General features: G+C 39.5%; 1 protein-coding gene across 1 annotated transcript in view; it reads left to right on the forward strand.

Moving 5' to 3' along the window:
* Positions 1-309: 309 nt before the first annotated feature.
* The window catches only part of LOC104528349 (glutamate receptor ionotropic, kainate 1), a gene marked incomplete at its 3' end in the record, with an annotated part of 26,052 nt that continues 11,809 nt past the window's right edge, over positions 310-14,552 (forward strand). Inside the window, exons 1-3 of the mRNA XM_010172326.2 lie at positions 310-472; positions 2,877-3,134; positions 10,579-10,760. Of these exons, the coding sequence (XP_010170628.2) occupies positions 400-472; positions 2,877-3,134; positions 10,579-10,760 (513 nt within the window). The remainder of the gene's footprint in view (positions 473-2,876; positions 3,135-10,578; positions 10,761-14,552) is intronic.

Genomic DNA, 14,552 nt, shown 5'->3' on the forward strand with positions numbered 1-14,552 from the left:
TTTGTTAGCTGGGAACTCAATAGAAGTTTTAAAAATTTTATTTTGACAAGCCTGAATAATAAACATGCATGATCTTTCACAGATGTTTGTCTAAGCAACATTCATAATATTGAGTTAACCTACAGTGACATTGTAGATAAAAACTAATGATCCAATATGCTTTTGCTGTAGTGCTTTTAACAGCAATTTTAACTGTTTTCCTTTATGAACACTCAGATTATTATTGCTTATAATTTATTTTTCTCTTTTTATGTACAGTGATGAAAAGGTGAATAATGCTTCTCATTTATCTCTGTTTCAACAGGAGGGATATTCGAAACTGTGGAAAATGAACCTGTTAATATTGAAGAATTGGCTTTCAAGTTTGCAGTCACCAACATTAATAGAAACAGAACACTGATGCCTAATACCACATTAACCTATGACATCCAGAGAATTAACCTTTTTGATAGTTTTGAAGCCTCAAGAAGAGGTAATTATCTCAACTACTGTGTCAGTAACATACGTGTTCTGTACTACCTTTCTCCAGCCTGGTCTTTTTCTTTGCTCCGACTGTAACATGTATATGAATGGAAACATAAAATTCATCTTTCTAGGTTATTTGACCTAAGAATGAAGCTGGGCTTGGACTTGTCATCTAGTTTCTGATAGAACACCTACATGCTGTCTGCATGCTAAGAGCCCCAGATGGAAGGTGGCAAGTCCAGCCCATTTTTCTTTCCAAAAAATAGATTTGCCACCTGGAATTCTGCAGAATATGATCACGGACTAACAGGGAGCACAGTGGGATGTCACAGCCCATAATTAGCACACACACACAGATATCCATTATTCATAACAAGTTATTTCTATTGTACTTTAAAGAACAGAGGCCAGTAGTCTCCCTGTCCTAAAATATTAATGCGTCAGAGAGTTAGAGACAGAAGTAAATTTCTCTGTTATAAATAACTATAAGAATTGGAGCACAGAAGTCTGGGATTTTTTTTGCCTATTCTTTTATTTTTCTCAGAGGGAAAATTACGGTCCAATTTACAATTTACTTGCATCTAATTAACTTACAGACCAAAACAGGAAGGGGAAAAATGTCACAACTCTCCTTAAACACAGTGTACTTCTTCACCTCTAGGAGGCAACCTAGAATTTTTAGATACAGCAGCCTAGTTCCTGGAATTGCATGGTGTGCTCACAATCTCAAGCAAACGAGTCTGGAGAAAGACCCACAAGTCACTAAGACTTTGCAGATGTGCTTTGCAACTCACTATAACATCTGGCACTGTATATGGTACAAGATATGCTTTCTATAAGGCAAAAGAGGTCTGCTATAAGGAAAAGAAAGGATGGGAAATAAACATGCTTCATATCACAAATGGTGCTAGAATGCTGGTGAGCTCTTGCCTTCCAAACATCTTAAGTTACTAAATTATTCTCATGGTACTCTAGTTTCTTTCTAAAGACTGGAAAAAGGAAAACACTTTCAAAGAGTGTTGAAAATAGCTTTAAATTGTCTTTATTCATTTATTTTTCAAATATCAGATGCATGCTGGAACTATATGCTCTCAAAAATAACGTATGCTGGATTTATAACCCATATAATCCAGACTGAGACAGGATTTTAGATTCTCTGTAGAGTGAGAATCTCTTTTGTGAAAGTACCTTCTCCATTGAATCTGGAGGAAGGAGTTAGTTGTAAACATTTTTTTTAAATCTACATGCAAGGAATCCAAGCAGACAGTAGTAATTTGTTCTCTCCATGAATTATTGAGATTGTTTATGGAATTTGCATGTTAAAACTTGTGATCCTTTAAGAAGACTTCTGAATTAAACCTTGAAAGCCTTTGCATTTTGTGCTGTCTGTAAAACACTCATTTGTAGACTGGAAATATTATTTTCTGTCGTATTCTATTACTGTCAGAGAGCTAAATATTAATTTGAAAGATCGCAGCTCATTGTGGAAGTTTGTGTACTTAGTATTTCATCCAATCAGAGTAATTTCTGTATTCCCCACAAAGAACAACCTTACAAAGGGTACAACATTGCAGCTTAGTGAAGAGCCTTGTCCCAGTTAATAAAGACCTTATTAGAAACATTTGCAGTAAATTTTACTAATGGACAAAAGTAATTAATATTGCTTCATCTTCCACCTGCTATCCTGAAAAGACATGAGAGGGAAAGAAAAACGAAAAGATACCTACAGGAGATATTCTTTTGGCTGAGATATAGGCACAAGGAGAAAGAAAACTTTGTTGATACTAGCATTTGACTGATTTGGAAAGGTATTAAAATGTTGTGTGTGTGTTAGTTCTTTATTTCCCTGTGTCATTACTGAGGACCTTAGGCTTTACTGCCTTTTTTTGTAAACACAGATTATGGAGTGCCATGAATCATAGTGCCTTTTACTGTTTATATTACTTCAGTAGCCTGAAATTAAAGCAACTCACATTGGTAGAAGCTTGCCAGTCACGGAGGGAATCCATATAGTGTCTGACTCTGAACATATTTCCTGACATGCTTCCATGAAACTTAATTCATGTGACATTCCTTTGGCAAGCCTGTAGCCAGAAAGCTCCTGGTTTCTCCAGGACAATGCCATTCTGAGAAAGGCAATTTAGGAATCAACATGATCTGAAGTTAATGAACAGAGAAGTTGTTTTGGTTTTTATTTGTAGCAAGCAGGTTCTAGGATATGATGCTAATCAGTAAAGCCATTTTCAGGAACCATTTGCAAATCTCTCAACATGTTTGGGAGTGACATGGTTACCCATTCTCACTTTGAAATGATGAAGATGGATGGAGAATAAACTGTCTTGTAAACATTGCATGGGTTACATGCTTTTGCCAACTAACAGCTTCTTCCTCTCCCTCCCTTTCCCCACCAGCGTGCGACCAGCTCGCTCTTGGTGTAGCTGCTCTGTTTGGACCATCCCACAGCTCCTCTGTCAGCGCAGTGCAGTCCATTTGCAATGCACTTGAAGTCCCACATATTCAGACCCGATGGAAGCACCCTACAGTGGATAACAAAGATGCATTTTATATCAACCTCTATCCAGACTATGCAGCCATCAGCAGAGCAGTTTTGGATCTTGTACTATACTACAATTGGAAAATAGTAACAGTAGTGTATGAAGACAGCACAGGTAAGTAGCACTGGTGCACTGCAGGTCGTATATTTCTATTGATGTACAAAAATGTATAAATTCTGTGACAGTGAGTGCCTGTGATAGTTCAGTTTGGCATACTTACAGCAGTTTTCATCAGAATATGGAAGAAAAACGTCTCTCCAGGCACAGTTACCCTTCTGCTGCTACAGCTTTTGGAAAGCTGTTCATTTCAACAGACCTTAAGAAGTCAACAGGAGTTAGCTCCCAGATCCTGAATAGTAAATCATGTTTTGCTTCCTATTTGTGGAACAAATATCACAGCTTCAAGCTGATAAATATTCTAGTTTGAGGCTGATTAGGGGTTCCATCTCTTAATGAGGGGTTGATCTTAGAATGAAACATATCTACAACCCAAAAGTTCAAGCTGCAGCATTTTTAATATGGAGACTACTTTTTTGCTTCAAACTGTCTCAGAAACAGTCAACCCATTTGTCAGCTGGACACTGAACACTGAAAATTGCAATTTGTGTAAGTGTTTCCAGCCTGGGACTCTTAACTCAGAGTTCATTCATTCTTTGTGAGAAGAACCTTCCCATGGGGCACAGAGTAGTCATAGCTGTCCAACAACATACCATGGACAATCAATACTTGTAACACGTCTCTTTATTCACAGAACAATGATAGCAAAAAGGAGAATAATAAACTCATTTCTGGGAACAAGTGGTTTAAAAGCTTATCAGAGACTAGAACTTTTTTTTTTTTTTTTTTAAATACACCAAGATTGTGGAAGAGTGTTGATGTTATAAGGAATTCCAAGCCACTGTTGCATGTGTTTACATATCTAGGCTTTACTACCCCTGTGGCTGATGCCACATACCGTAAAATTAGCCAAAATATTCTAGTCAGTGTTATTTTCCTCACTGGAGTGGGAAGATATTGCTTCTGAGAAATATATTGGCTGCTCTTGTCATTGAGAGAACTGTGTACCTAAACTGGTCTCAGAAGGAGTCCTGTCTGGCATGATTACACATCAAAATTTATGCTAAACATGTCCACAGAGATCATAATCTCTCCTACAGTGTAGACTCAGTCATGGATTAAGTGTTCATAATTTGGCTTCACAATAAAATGTTTCCACATAGACAAACCATTGAAAGCTCAGAGAGGTTCATAGCTGACCCGTCAAAACATAGAAAGCACTAAGCAAAGACTGACAACTGATGTTTTTTTACAGGGCACAAAGATATATGTAAGGGACATAATTATCTGTAGAGATGAAGAAAATAGAGCCAACTGAATAAGACTTACACTGACAATTATTCCACTGTGAACTCTTGCCACCATCCTTCAACACTATCTTCTTATGATAAAGGCATAGCTGAACCATACACATTTCTGAAAAATCCTGTTGTGCATTAGTGGTCATTGATGCAAATTAAACACATCACTATCAACCCCACTCTGAAGCTTGCATTGCCCACAGAAGTCTAGCACCATCTAGAGCTCTACAAGTGTGCAGGTAACATTTAAATTTGTTCTTTGATAATGGCATAAAACAAACCTGGATGAGCCATGAGTTCAGGCATCTGCCTAAGCAGTTAAAGGGAAAACACACACACACACACACACACACAAAAAGAATGTCTCTTAAAACCATTTTGTAAAAACATGCCTAAAAGACAGAGCTCTGCTAAAAAACCCTCTCAAACCCTCAGTTTTAAGGCTAAAAATATTGCACTTATTTCTGCACTGTTGACAGCACAAAAGAAACACGTTTCCTCCTGGATCCAAGAAGCAGGTCTCAGCATCAATATTCTGCACATCTTGGACTTAGAGAGTTCACCAGAAGGCTGGAGGTAGACCAGAAAGAACAATTCAGTCTGGACTTACTGCTGTAGTCTTCTTGCATTTCCATTATGATGCTCTAGCTCAGCAGAATTGCTGTCGGGATCCTATCACTGTATACAAAAATATACTCATGGATAAAAAAGTAGAGGTCTTTTTCAGCCTACCCCATTATCAAATTAGCATTCCAAAACACTAAGTGTTTGGAGTGTATGTGTTGAGTTACAAAAATGACTGCTATTAAAGAGACCTCTGTTGCAGAGGTACTTACAAAGTAAATCCATCATCAATCATCTTATTAACTTGGAGCCAGGAAGTAAACAAGTTAACTTTGATCAATATAGTCTTTGGATTTTGGATTAGATTGATGACATTTGACTCAAGCTCTTTTTGTTTCTCATCTCTGATGTTTGACATTGTTACACTACAAGAAGAAAACACGTATTAACCTATTTTTTTTTTCTTAGAGACTAGTTGCATGTGAAGAGCAGCTTAATTCCTAAACAAACAATGAACTCATAGCTGTTACAGTGAACTTCCAATGATCCACGCACAAATTATTCTGGTTGAGAATAGCCCTGCTCCAGTCTAAGAGTCTACTTTGAAGATTAAGTGTGGAAAATCCTGCTTTCATCCTTCACACTACAGCACTGCTCCAAGCCCACGTGCCCTCATGGTCAGCTCCAGCACAGAGGCCACATACTGTGCTGATTTGCCAAGCTGAGCTTTCCCCCCACCTCCTGTAGTTATGGTTTTCACTGCTGCAAGGACACATTCATCAACAGAAATGCAGTTAGGAGTCTGGACTGAGCAATGTTAAAAAGATCAGTTCATCTGAGTGAGCTCATGTTTCCAAATGATCCAAGTCACTTGTGCCTACCCTCCTTATCTCAACCACTGTTTACCATGCTGCCAGTTTTTGTCACCCAAATGTTTTTCAGCCATAACTTTTTTCCAGTAATGGTTTTGGAGCATATACAGAGATAAGAGCACTACAAATGTCTGAATGGCTTAGCACCAGCCTTCACAGACCTCTGCTGGTTAGTAAAGCTTTCTCATTGGCATCTGCTTTTTGAGATCTGGCAAATGATTATTTTATAGTCCCACATTTTTCATGAGCAGGTTGTATGATATATGAAGATAGACACCTCCCGGGGGCAAGTGCTTTACATCTAGGAAGCTACCTGTGTCAACAGAACTTGTAACACCAAAGCACTTAGTGTGATACAGAGCTATCTTCCCTTGACAGCTTAACATCTCTCTTAATTATAGTCCCAAGTTTTCATTCTTCAGTATTTTACCACCATACCAGCTTCACTCTTAGCTTGTCCAGTGCTTGCACTGGGGTAAGCTGTTCCATGTAATCTTACATACCTTTCCTGATATTGACAAAACTTTTTTCCAATCTTCTAGAATTCATTCAGGGTTCCACTATTTATCACATTAGTTGTTGAGTGTTAGTAATGTCCTGAGTAGACTCTATAGGACTGTCAATGATAAGCAAATTTTATATAAACATGTCTATAAAACCTGCAACCAATAGTGCTAAAAATTACATTTGGAATAGGAAGTACCTACTCATCCTGCTTCTTATCAAATATCATGTTAAATTATACCAAAAACACCATGTTCAACATTACTGTCTCCTCCAAAGGGACCTACAGCAGTTATAAAACTTTTATTTTGCTCCTAAAATACATTTGCAAAATTCTTTCATGTTTCCTGAGTTGAACTGATCAATTTTTTACCCTCTTGTCTCTTAGACTTCAATAAAATAAGACTAATAAATCACACTACAGCTGATTTTTACTTCTAATTGCTGTCCTTATGGTACCATTGAAAGATGGACTTGCAGACAAAATAATCTTTCTTAATTGTAAATTAATAGCTTCTGGCTATAGAGTAAATATTTATTTAAACATCTTATTGTTTTCTCTTTCTGAAATTCCCATCCTGGTCATTAATAACTATGACTTTCCATAAATTATTATTTATCTTTCCACATGCTAGAACTGGGTAGACATACTGTTCTTTGATTTAATTCAGTGATTTGTCATAGATCCCTTCCAATATCCCACTTTTCCGCTTTGTAATTTGGCATATTGATCTGTAACAGAGACACGACATTGTCTCAGTTATCAAGAACTCAAACAAAAGCAATAACACTGCCTTCAGTGCAGGTTTGACTCTGCTTTACATCTATTCCTTCTTCCCTGAATTCATTAATTTTAACCTACCAGGTGCTGAGAAGGGCAACTACATCAAATTTCTCATCTTCTGTGAGAATCTCTGACTTTCCCCACTTGTTAGCTGGTTCTTCCAGCATTTGTTTAAGACTCAGGGGAACCAAGTCTTTTCATTCATATAGATGAAATTTCATTCAAGTCATATCAGTTTTCATCAGTTAGTTTGCACAGGGCAGAATTTGAGTTCTTAATGAATTTACTTTCTTTGAATTTGCAGTTACAATGCTAAGCCTAACACCATTTTCTAATAAAAAGGAGTACTTTCTCCCAAAGCAGTAAAAGCATTTCTTCAATTTTATGTCTGACTAAGTTAACTGTACAGTTTTTAATTAAAAAAAAAAAAAAAAAGAGAGGGAATTGGGGAGGTGAACACCTTCTACTGACGCACACTACCATGCTTACTGCCAACGTGCATGATTATTTGCCTGTTGTAATAATGCATTTGTGATAGGCATGTTTGAACTCCTGAATACATCACACACAATTTGCAGTAGTTCTAGATATCTTGAAATTATATGTAGTATTCAGTCTTTCACATATTTAAACATTTTACTCAAGCATTGGAGCAAACCATTTCTCTTGATCAAACCACTACTTGTGATTGGAGAACCAACTCCAAAGCTCACTGAATCCATCAGGGTTAGAGACCACAAGATATTTGCTCAAAATTCCCAACCTTCTTTCTGAAGGAAAAGGGGAAAATATTTAGGTGTTGGGGTGAAAGGCAGCAGAATACAGACCGTAGGCCAAGGAAGTTAGTGATGCAAGTCTGGTTTCCATCCTTATAGATTTTGTCTTGAAGCCATAAATTGAGCCTTTCCTTGCAGTAGAACTGGCTAATACTCTTTTGAGGTCCTTCACAGTTCAGGCTCAGCCACTGCAGCATCCACCTAATCGGACTCTACAACGTCTTTCCTACTGAAGTTTCTGCTCCAGCACAGTCACATCACCTGTGTGATGCACATCATCTTGCAGAGAGGGGGCCCATGCCCAGGATATGTCACTTCTGAGCCCTCCACAGCTTGGATGACTACTTATTCTCCGACCTCATGGGCAGTCAGTGTTGCCTTCTGCCTGTTGCAGACTGAGCTACAGATGGTCTTACCAAGGAGAGGAGTGAGAAGATGTAAGAGAAACCCAGCTCTATTTCAGCTAAAAATCAGGACACCAAGTGAAAGAAAAGTGAACATCGTAAGCTGCTCTTGTCCAGGCCTTCCCCACCCTTCCAGGAGTCAGACTAAGCACATTTAAGATCTGTCCCAAATCAAGACTTGGTGGTAGCACGTCCAAGGGTTTGGATTTGTTGAACAGGAGGAATGGGAAGGAGAGAACTGATGGTTATTCCCCTGTGCTATTAATTATGCTGTCAGTCATTGATCCAGGCTTTTGCCTGGTCCTCCAAAAAAATAACTGCAGCTCTTTTCACACCTAAATGCTTCTCTGATTTCTTCAGTACACTGTAGCCAGGCTTTACCCTCACGTCATATGGCAGTAAGAAGTGATGGGAAGTGCAGGATCCAAGTCTCATGTGACCGAAGTAGATATTTTAAGGCACACAGCATTTTCCTTCCCCCAAAAAGGAGGTGGGGGTGTATGTGCACATCCTTTTCTTCTGCTCCTGCAGTTCATCACATTTGCCCTAAGTACTTTTTCTTGCTGGAAAGAGTCTGAGGCTGTGGATAATACACAAGAATCCCCTCATGCTGGATTCTTCCTCCCAGATCTCAGTTTTCTCTCTAAGAGTCTCCATCTTTTATAGTGGCCAAGGCACCACAGTCAAGAGCTGAACACTTGAGTACATGGTACAAGCAGGCTCCAGCTTTACAGGCAGATTACACAAACTCCCCTACTTGTTAGTCAGTATTGGAAGCATGTGCCCCATTCTCATAATAATGAGCTCAAATTGTTTCATATTTACACAGGCTGGCTTCCAGCCAGGCTCCGATCTCACCACGCACGCAGTAATTTACATTTGAATACTCATAATGCTTAATATTCTATATTGATTGTTGATACTTGAAAACCTGCAAAGAATAGACCCAGCACTGCAGGCGGAGGGAAAGACTTCTTTTTTTCAAAACACATTGCCAGTACTTGACTGAAAGCCAACAATCCTCAACATATCAATCACTTGCTAACCTCAGAAGAAACAGAGATGCTTCGTTTTATCTTACATATACCATTGGACCATTCAACCAAGGACATTTATGCACTAGACAAATATATACCCACTCCCAGCAGGAGAAGGATGAATTTTTTCATATTAATAATTTGTTTGATTTTTGTTTAAGAAGTGCTTCTTGCCTGTATTCTCTCTCTCATTATGCATATTTTAAGGCAGCCTTTTACTTTTACTCAGCAGGAGATCATGAGTTTCTTGTGGGTAAATTACATTCATGGATAATGAGAAAGAGACTGTAATCACACACCTCAAATAACTCTTAACTATCTTAGTTTTTGGAGACAGTACAAATTACATAGGAGTGCTGAATTAGCTAGTAGAAATGCACTGTGTTTAAATACTTGGACAAATCTTCAACCGGTTGAGCTCCACTGACTTCAAATAAGCTGTGTAGATTTGTACCAGATGAAGATATAGTCTTAGAAACCATGTTCTTGTGTTTGCAGACATAGAGCTGAATCTGAAAATGTTTCAAGTCTTTATAAGATCTCAGACTTGCTAAGCAACCTTACGCAAGTCATTTAATTTCACTATTTCTTCAGGTTTTTTGTCTCTAAACTGATAAGAAAAATTTAAGGGTCCTTCTCCGGTGTATTGCAGCATATGCTGGAATGAGGACAATGAGGGGGATTGGACTAGATGATCTTTCGAGGTCCCTTCCAATCCCTAACATTCTGTGATTCGGTGTGATTCTGTGAGAGCCATATGGATGCCTATTAGAATAATTATTGCCACTCAGGCTAGCCACTGGCTTCTAAGTGAACCACAATGGAGGTACTCGCTATTGGACATTTTTCTCCCCCTCTCTCCCCTCCTCTGCTTATCCTTGACATTAGGTAGGACAGTTAGTAAGGAGGTTTCTTCAATTCTATGTTATTGTTATTTAATATTGAAATAATAATTAGCTGCCAGGGAAGAAGCATTATATCCCTTTTGCAATAAACTCTAGCAGTATAGCATCAATACAAACATATCCTATAGTCAACCAATTAAAAATATGTTTCAGAATATTTATATGTTAAAGCCAAGTATAGCCATGAAAAGGGAAAGATATAACAATATTAGTTAGGAGGCTGGCAAATATGAAGCTAACAACTAGCCTATGGGTATATGAAATCTATTGGGACTGATAAGAGACCCTGTTTAAGTGACAATAAATACTTATTACACCTAATGGTTGGTTTTATAATTGCATATAATTTTTCAGGTCTAATTCGCCTGCAAGAGCTCATCAAAGCCCCTTCTAGATACAACATTAAAATCAAAATCCGCCAACTTCCTTCTGGGAATAAAGATGCTAGGCCTTTACTCAAGGAGATGAAGAAGGGCAAGGAGTTCTACGTGATATTTGATTGCTCACATGAAACGGCAGCAGAAATCCTCAAGCAGGTAAGGGGAAGGGGGTGAAAAAGCATGACATTTCTTTTATATCCTGAAAGTTTTCAGCCTCTCTGGTTTACCAATTTAAGCCATAGACTTGTTAATGCCAGGGACCAAAGTTGTCACAGAATGTGCAGCAAAATTTGAACACTCAACAGGACTTCAGGGCTTCACAGAGCCATAAGCACCAGCAACAGTACTGATGTCTGTAGAGAAGCTTCCCGCAGAAGGAAGTATGCATTTCTTTTTAATACTTCTGTTTCTGCTTAACTAGGAAGATTGTTGCATTTATTTTAGCTTGTCCTGATTTAATCAATACAGTTTTTATGTCTTCTCCTACAAAAAAAGAGAAAGAGCCCATTTTGGAGTGCTTAGGGAGAAGCTCACATTGAGCTGTTGCCTCCACAGAGGCTGTACATCAGGTTCAGCGCTGACTACAGTAACAACGGGGCATTAATCCACTGCAGACAAGAGCATAACTCTGCATTCACATCCTTGTAACAAAGCAAGATTTGGTCCGCTGACAGTACCTCATTACATTTTAAACTCTGGTACAGCAAGAAGTTGGAGCAGAGATAATATCAAAAGAAGACCATGTACTTTAACACAGGAAGAGAAGCTATTGTGCAAGGGTTGACATAGACCTGACCTAAGCGTGAGAGTTGGACAGTCACAGGAGGCAAGGATGAATGCCGCAAAGCCTGATCTTAATGGGCTAGGACATTACCAGGGGCACACACAGAGTGGTGTAAATTAGAATTTACTGTTGTCACTTACTATATCTCTCTAGAGAATCAAAGTCTAAAGCACTGGCTCCTGCAATTCATTGACCTGTAGACAACAATACCAAGCAAGTAATACATTGTGAATGGCATTTCCCTTTTTGCTGCAATTCTAGGTGTGAGGGCTTTTTTGTTTTACTGTCAGTCAGTCTAATGGGAAACACTGATCCCAGAAGACCATCAGAGAGGTTCCACTGGTCTAAATGTACAGATATGGGCTGTCTCATAAAGGTTATAACTTATGCTTCCATCCCAGAATGTTTTGCTGAAATATTTAAGTTATGCAGAGTAGCATTCTGTTTCAAAGTAAGTAAGAAAATATATTGGTTGCATTAGTCTGCAGAGCCTGAAACCATTCTCTCCAGACTGGAGAATCTTGGTCCTGTGAATACAGATGTGCAGGATGGTGTCCTAAATCAGGTGCAACACAGCTGAGAACAGCACACAAGTTCCCATGAGCTGGTAGAGTTAGACTTATTGCTGTTCAGAAAGTTGGCCTATATTAAATTTTAGGGTTTTCTCAGTGCAAGTTATACTTTTAAACTACAGCAGGGACAAACACAGGCATGATGTTGGGAATGTGAGGATGGGAAGGTACATGATCATGCAGCTGTTCTTTCATGTGATGGGAAGAACCCTGTAGCAAATGGCAGTAATTGGGAAGGGAGGTGGACAGGAGAACTGCTGTCCCCTCACTCTGTTCCCTGTAGTGCTGTCCAAAAGCATTAAACCATGACAGCAGGAACAAGCTGCTCCAACGTGAGATTTGTGGGGGAAGAGTTAAACTGAAAAGATGAATTTTCAAGGATTTGCAAGAAGAAAGTGCAGCTGTCTGGCACACTGCAGGAGGCACAAAGCTTCAAAAATACCAGGCTGAGTACGGGGGAAAAAAGAAAAATAACCTTAGTGTCAAAAGAAGAAGAGGAAGTGCTAAAAGATGCACTAAGACAGGGCAAAGTGGCAGAACAGTTTGTGTGGGAAATGCATCAGGGAGACAACTGACAGGCAGCAGATACAGATAGTGTTCTCCAGTGCTTTAAGAACTCGGAGAAGGATGGTGAATGGCAGTGTGGGAGAAAACAGGAAAATTAAGAGAGGTACACCTGTGAGTCAGAGCTGTGGGAAAGGAAGCAACATAAATATAGGGTAGAAAGAAAGGAAAATGGTTTTTATATGAGATCGTTCTGTGGCTGAATCTAGATGCTGGTAGCAGTAACTCAGGTGTTGAAGTTCCTCACTGTCAAAGGCAGCTGTGAAATGGGAAGGTGTGGAAGGCTCTCAATTCACGTGTGACTCATCTGATTGTATGTTAGCTACATGAAGTACGGTGGTTCACATTCTCACCATTGCACACTGAAACCCCTATATAATTTTACACTGAATGAAAACAAGATATTAAAGAGAATAACATAGAAATAATTTTAAGAAAAATCTGCAATGTTAGTAGAGAAAATTTTTACTTTGTAAATGATCCAATATGTACTACAGGAAAAATGCATTCATTGTTAAATTATATAAGATTTCTAACAGGAGTAAGAATCAGAGCCAATGGTCACCTAAACCTGTCCCTAAAGCAACAATTTCTTGTCTGCTTACTGTGTTTACAGTAATCTAGCAGATGTTTAGTAGCCCATGCAGGAGAAGATAAGTAAAGGAAGTGAAGCTTTGTAGTGGGTTGGGTGGTAGAGGGTATTTTACAGATTAAAACTGCAGCAGGGTCACACAGACACATACCCACCATTGCTTATGCTCAGTTCCTTTGTCCTCATCACTTTCTGAGCCTGCACAGTTTCCTTCCCAAAAGCTTTACACAAGGGTCTGCATTTCCGCCCTTCCAAGCCCAAGGGTACCCCTCTGCACCAGGATCTGCGCCATCTCCTTTGGACAATCCCCAGCCAGGTTGGGCAGCATCCCTCACCTCTCCCAAGCCTCTGGGAAAGAGGCAAGAGGCCATCTCTTACTGGCTGGGGCCACGTTTCCCTGCTGTGGGGCAGTGAGGCTGCCAGGAGCACTTCTGCTGCTAGCCACTAGCCTGCCACCGAGCTGAAGGCACATTCAGGGCAGAAAAGCTGCTTCCCACCTTCCAGCAGTGCCCGGCTGCCAGTACTCAGGGGGCCGCGTCTGTGGCACAGCTTGTTTCCCATGGAGGGAGAACAAGGGATGCCTAAAAGCCCTTTCTGGAAGCAAAAGCATTAGCACATCTGAAATTATATCCTGAAAGAGTCAGCATATGGAGCTGGTTTGGGGAGTGTGGAGCTACCTGACCCAGCTGCATTAATGGGCTGTGGCACTAGAGGAGGTGACCTCTCTCTTCACTTGCCTCCTTCTATCTATTGTTTACGAAAACAGCACAAAAGACAGAGTTCTTCTTTTAAGTGAGACTATCTGTTGTTTATTTATAGCTTCAACTAAAATACCATTAAGCCACGCTTCTTCTGTGTGCACAAGAGCAGGCAAATCAATAACCTAATTTAAAAAAATACAAAGCCAGCACACAGCTGAATAAGCTATTCCCTAAATTCACACATTTCCCCTTTTCTCTGCAATTCTGTAAAGAGCACAAGCTTTCACAGTCCCCAACCAGCTAATGAGGCCTGGCCCTCCCATCACCCAGATCTGGAAGGAGCAAGAGGAAATTGTGATTATTAATAACTAGGAGGTTATGCCAGCAGAGTTTTCAAACGGACATACTGCACTAGCAGAGTTGATGGAAAAAGTTGCAGCTGATCTTACACTCCCATAATGTATTTGAAATTCTTGGCTGCTGGAGCTTTAAAACTCATGAAGACGGGAAAAATCATCTGACAAGGAGAGAGATCTAGTAGAGAACTGGATTGCAAAAGCAGGAGCTAAGTGCAGTTGTGGCTTCTTAGAGTAAAATTGTGATCTCCAAAGTTCTGCTCAGGATCTACTTAAGTTCTGTAGGATCCTCCCTGTTTGACTTCAGCAGAGCCTGTCCTGCTCTGCTCTGAGTGTCCCTAGCTTCTCTTAGCTTTCCAAACCTAAAAATAGATATCCC

Source organism: Antrostomus carolinensis, unplaced genomic scaffold, assembly GCF_000700745.2.
Source record: "Antrostomus carolinensis isolate BGI_N321 unplaced genomic scaffold, ASM70074v2 scaffold36127, whole genome shotgun sequence".
Classification (NCBI taxonomy): domain Eukaryota; kingdom Metazoa; phylum Chordata; class Aves; order Caprimulgiformes; family Caprimulgidae; genus Antrostomus; species Antrostomus carolinensis.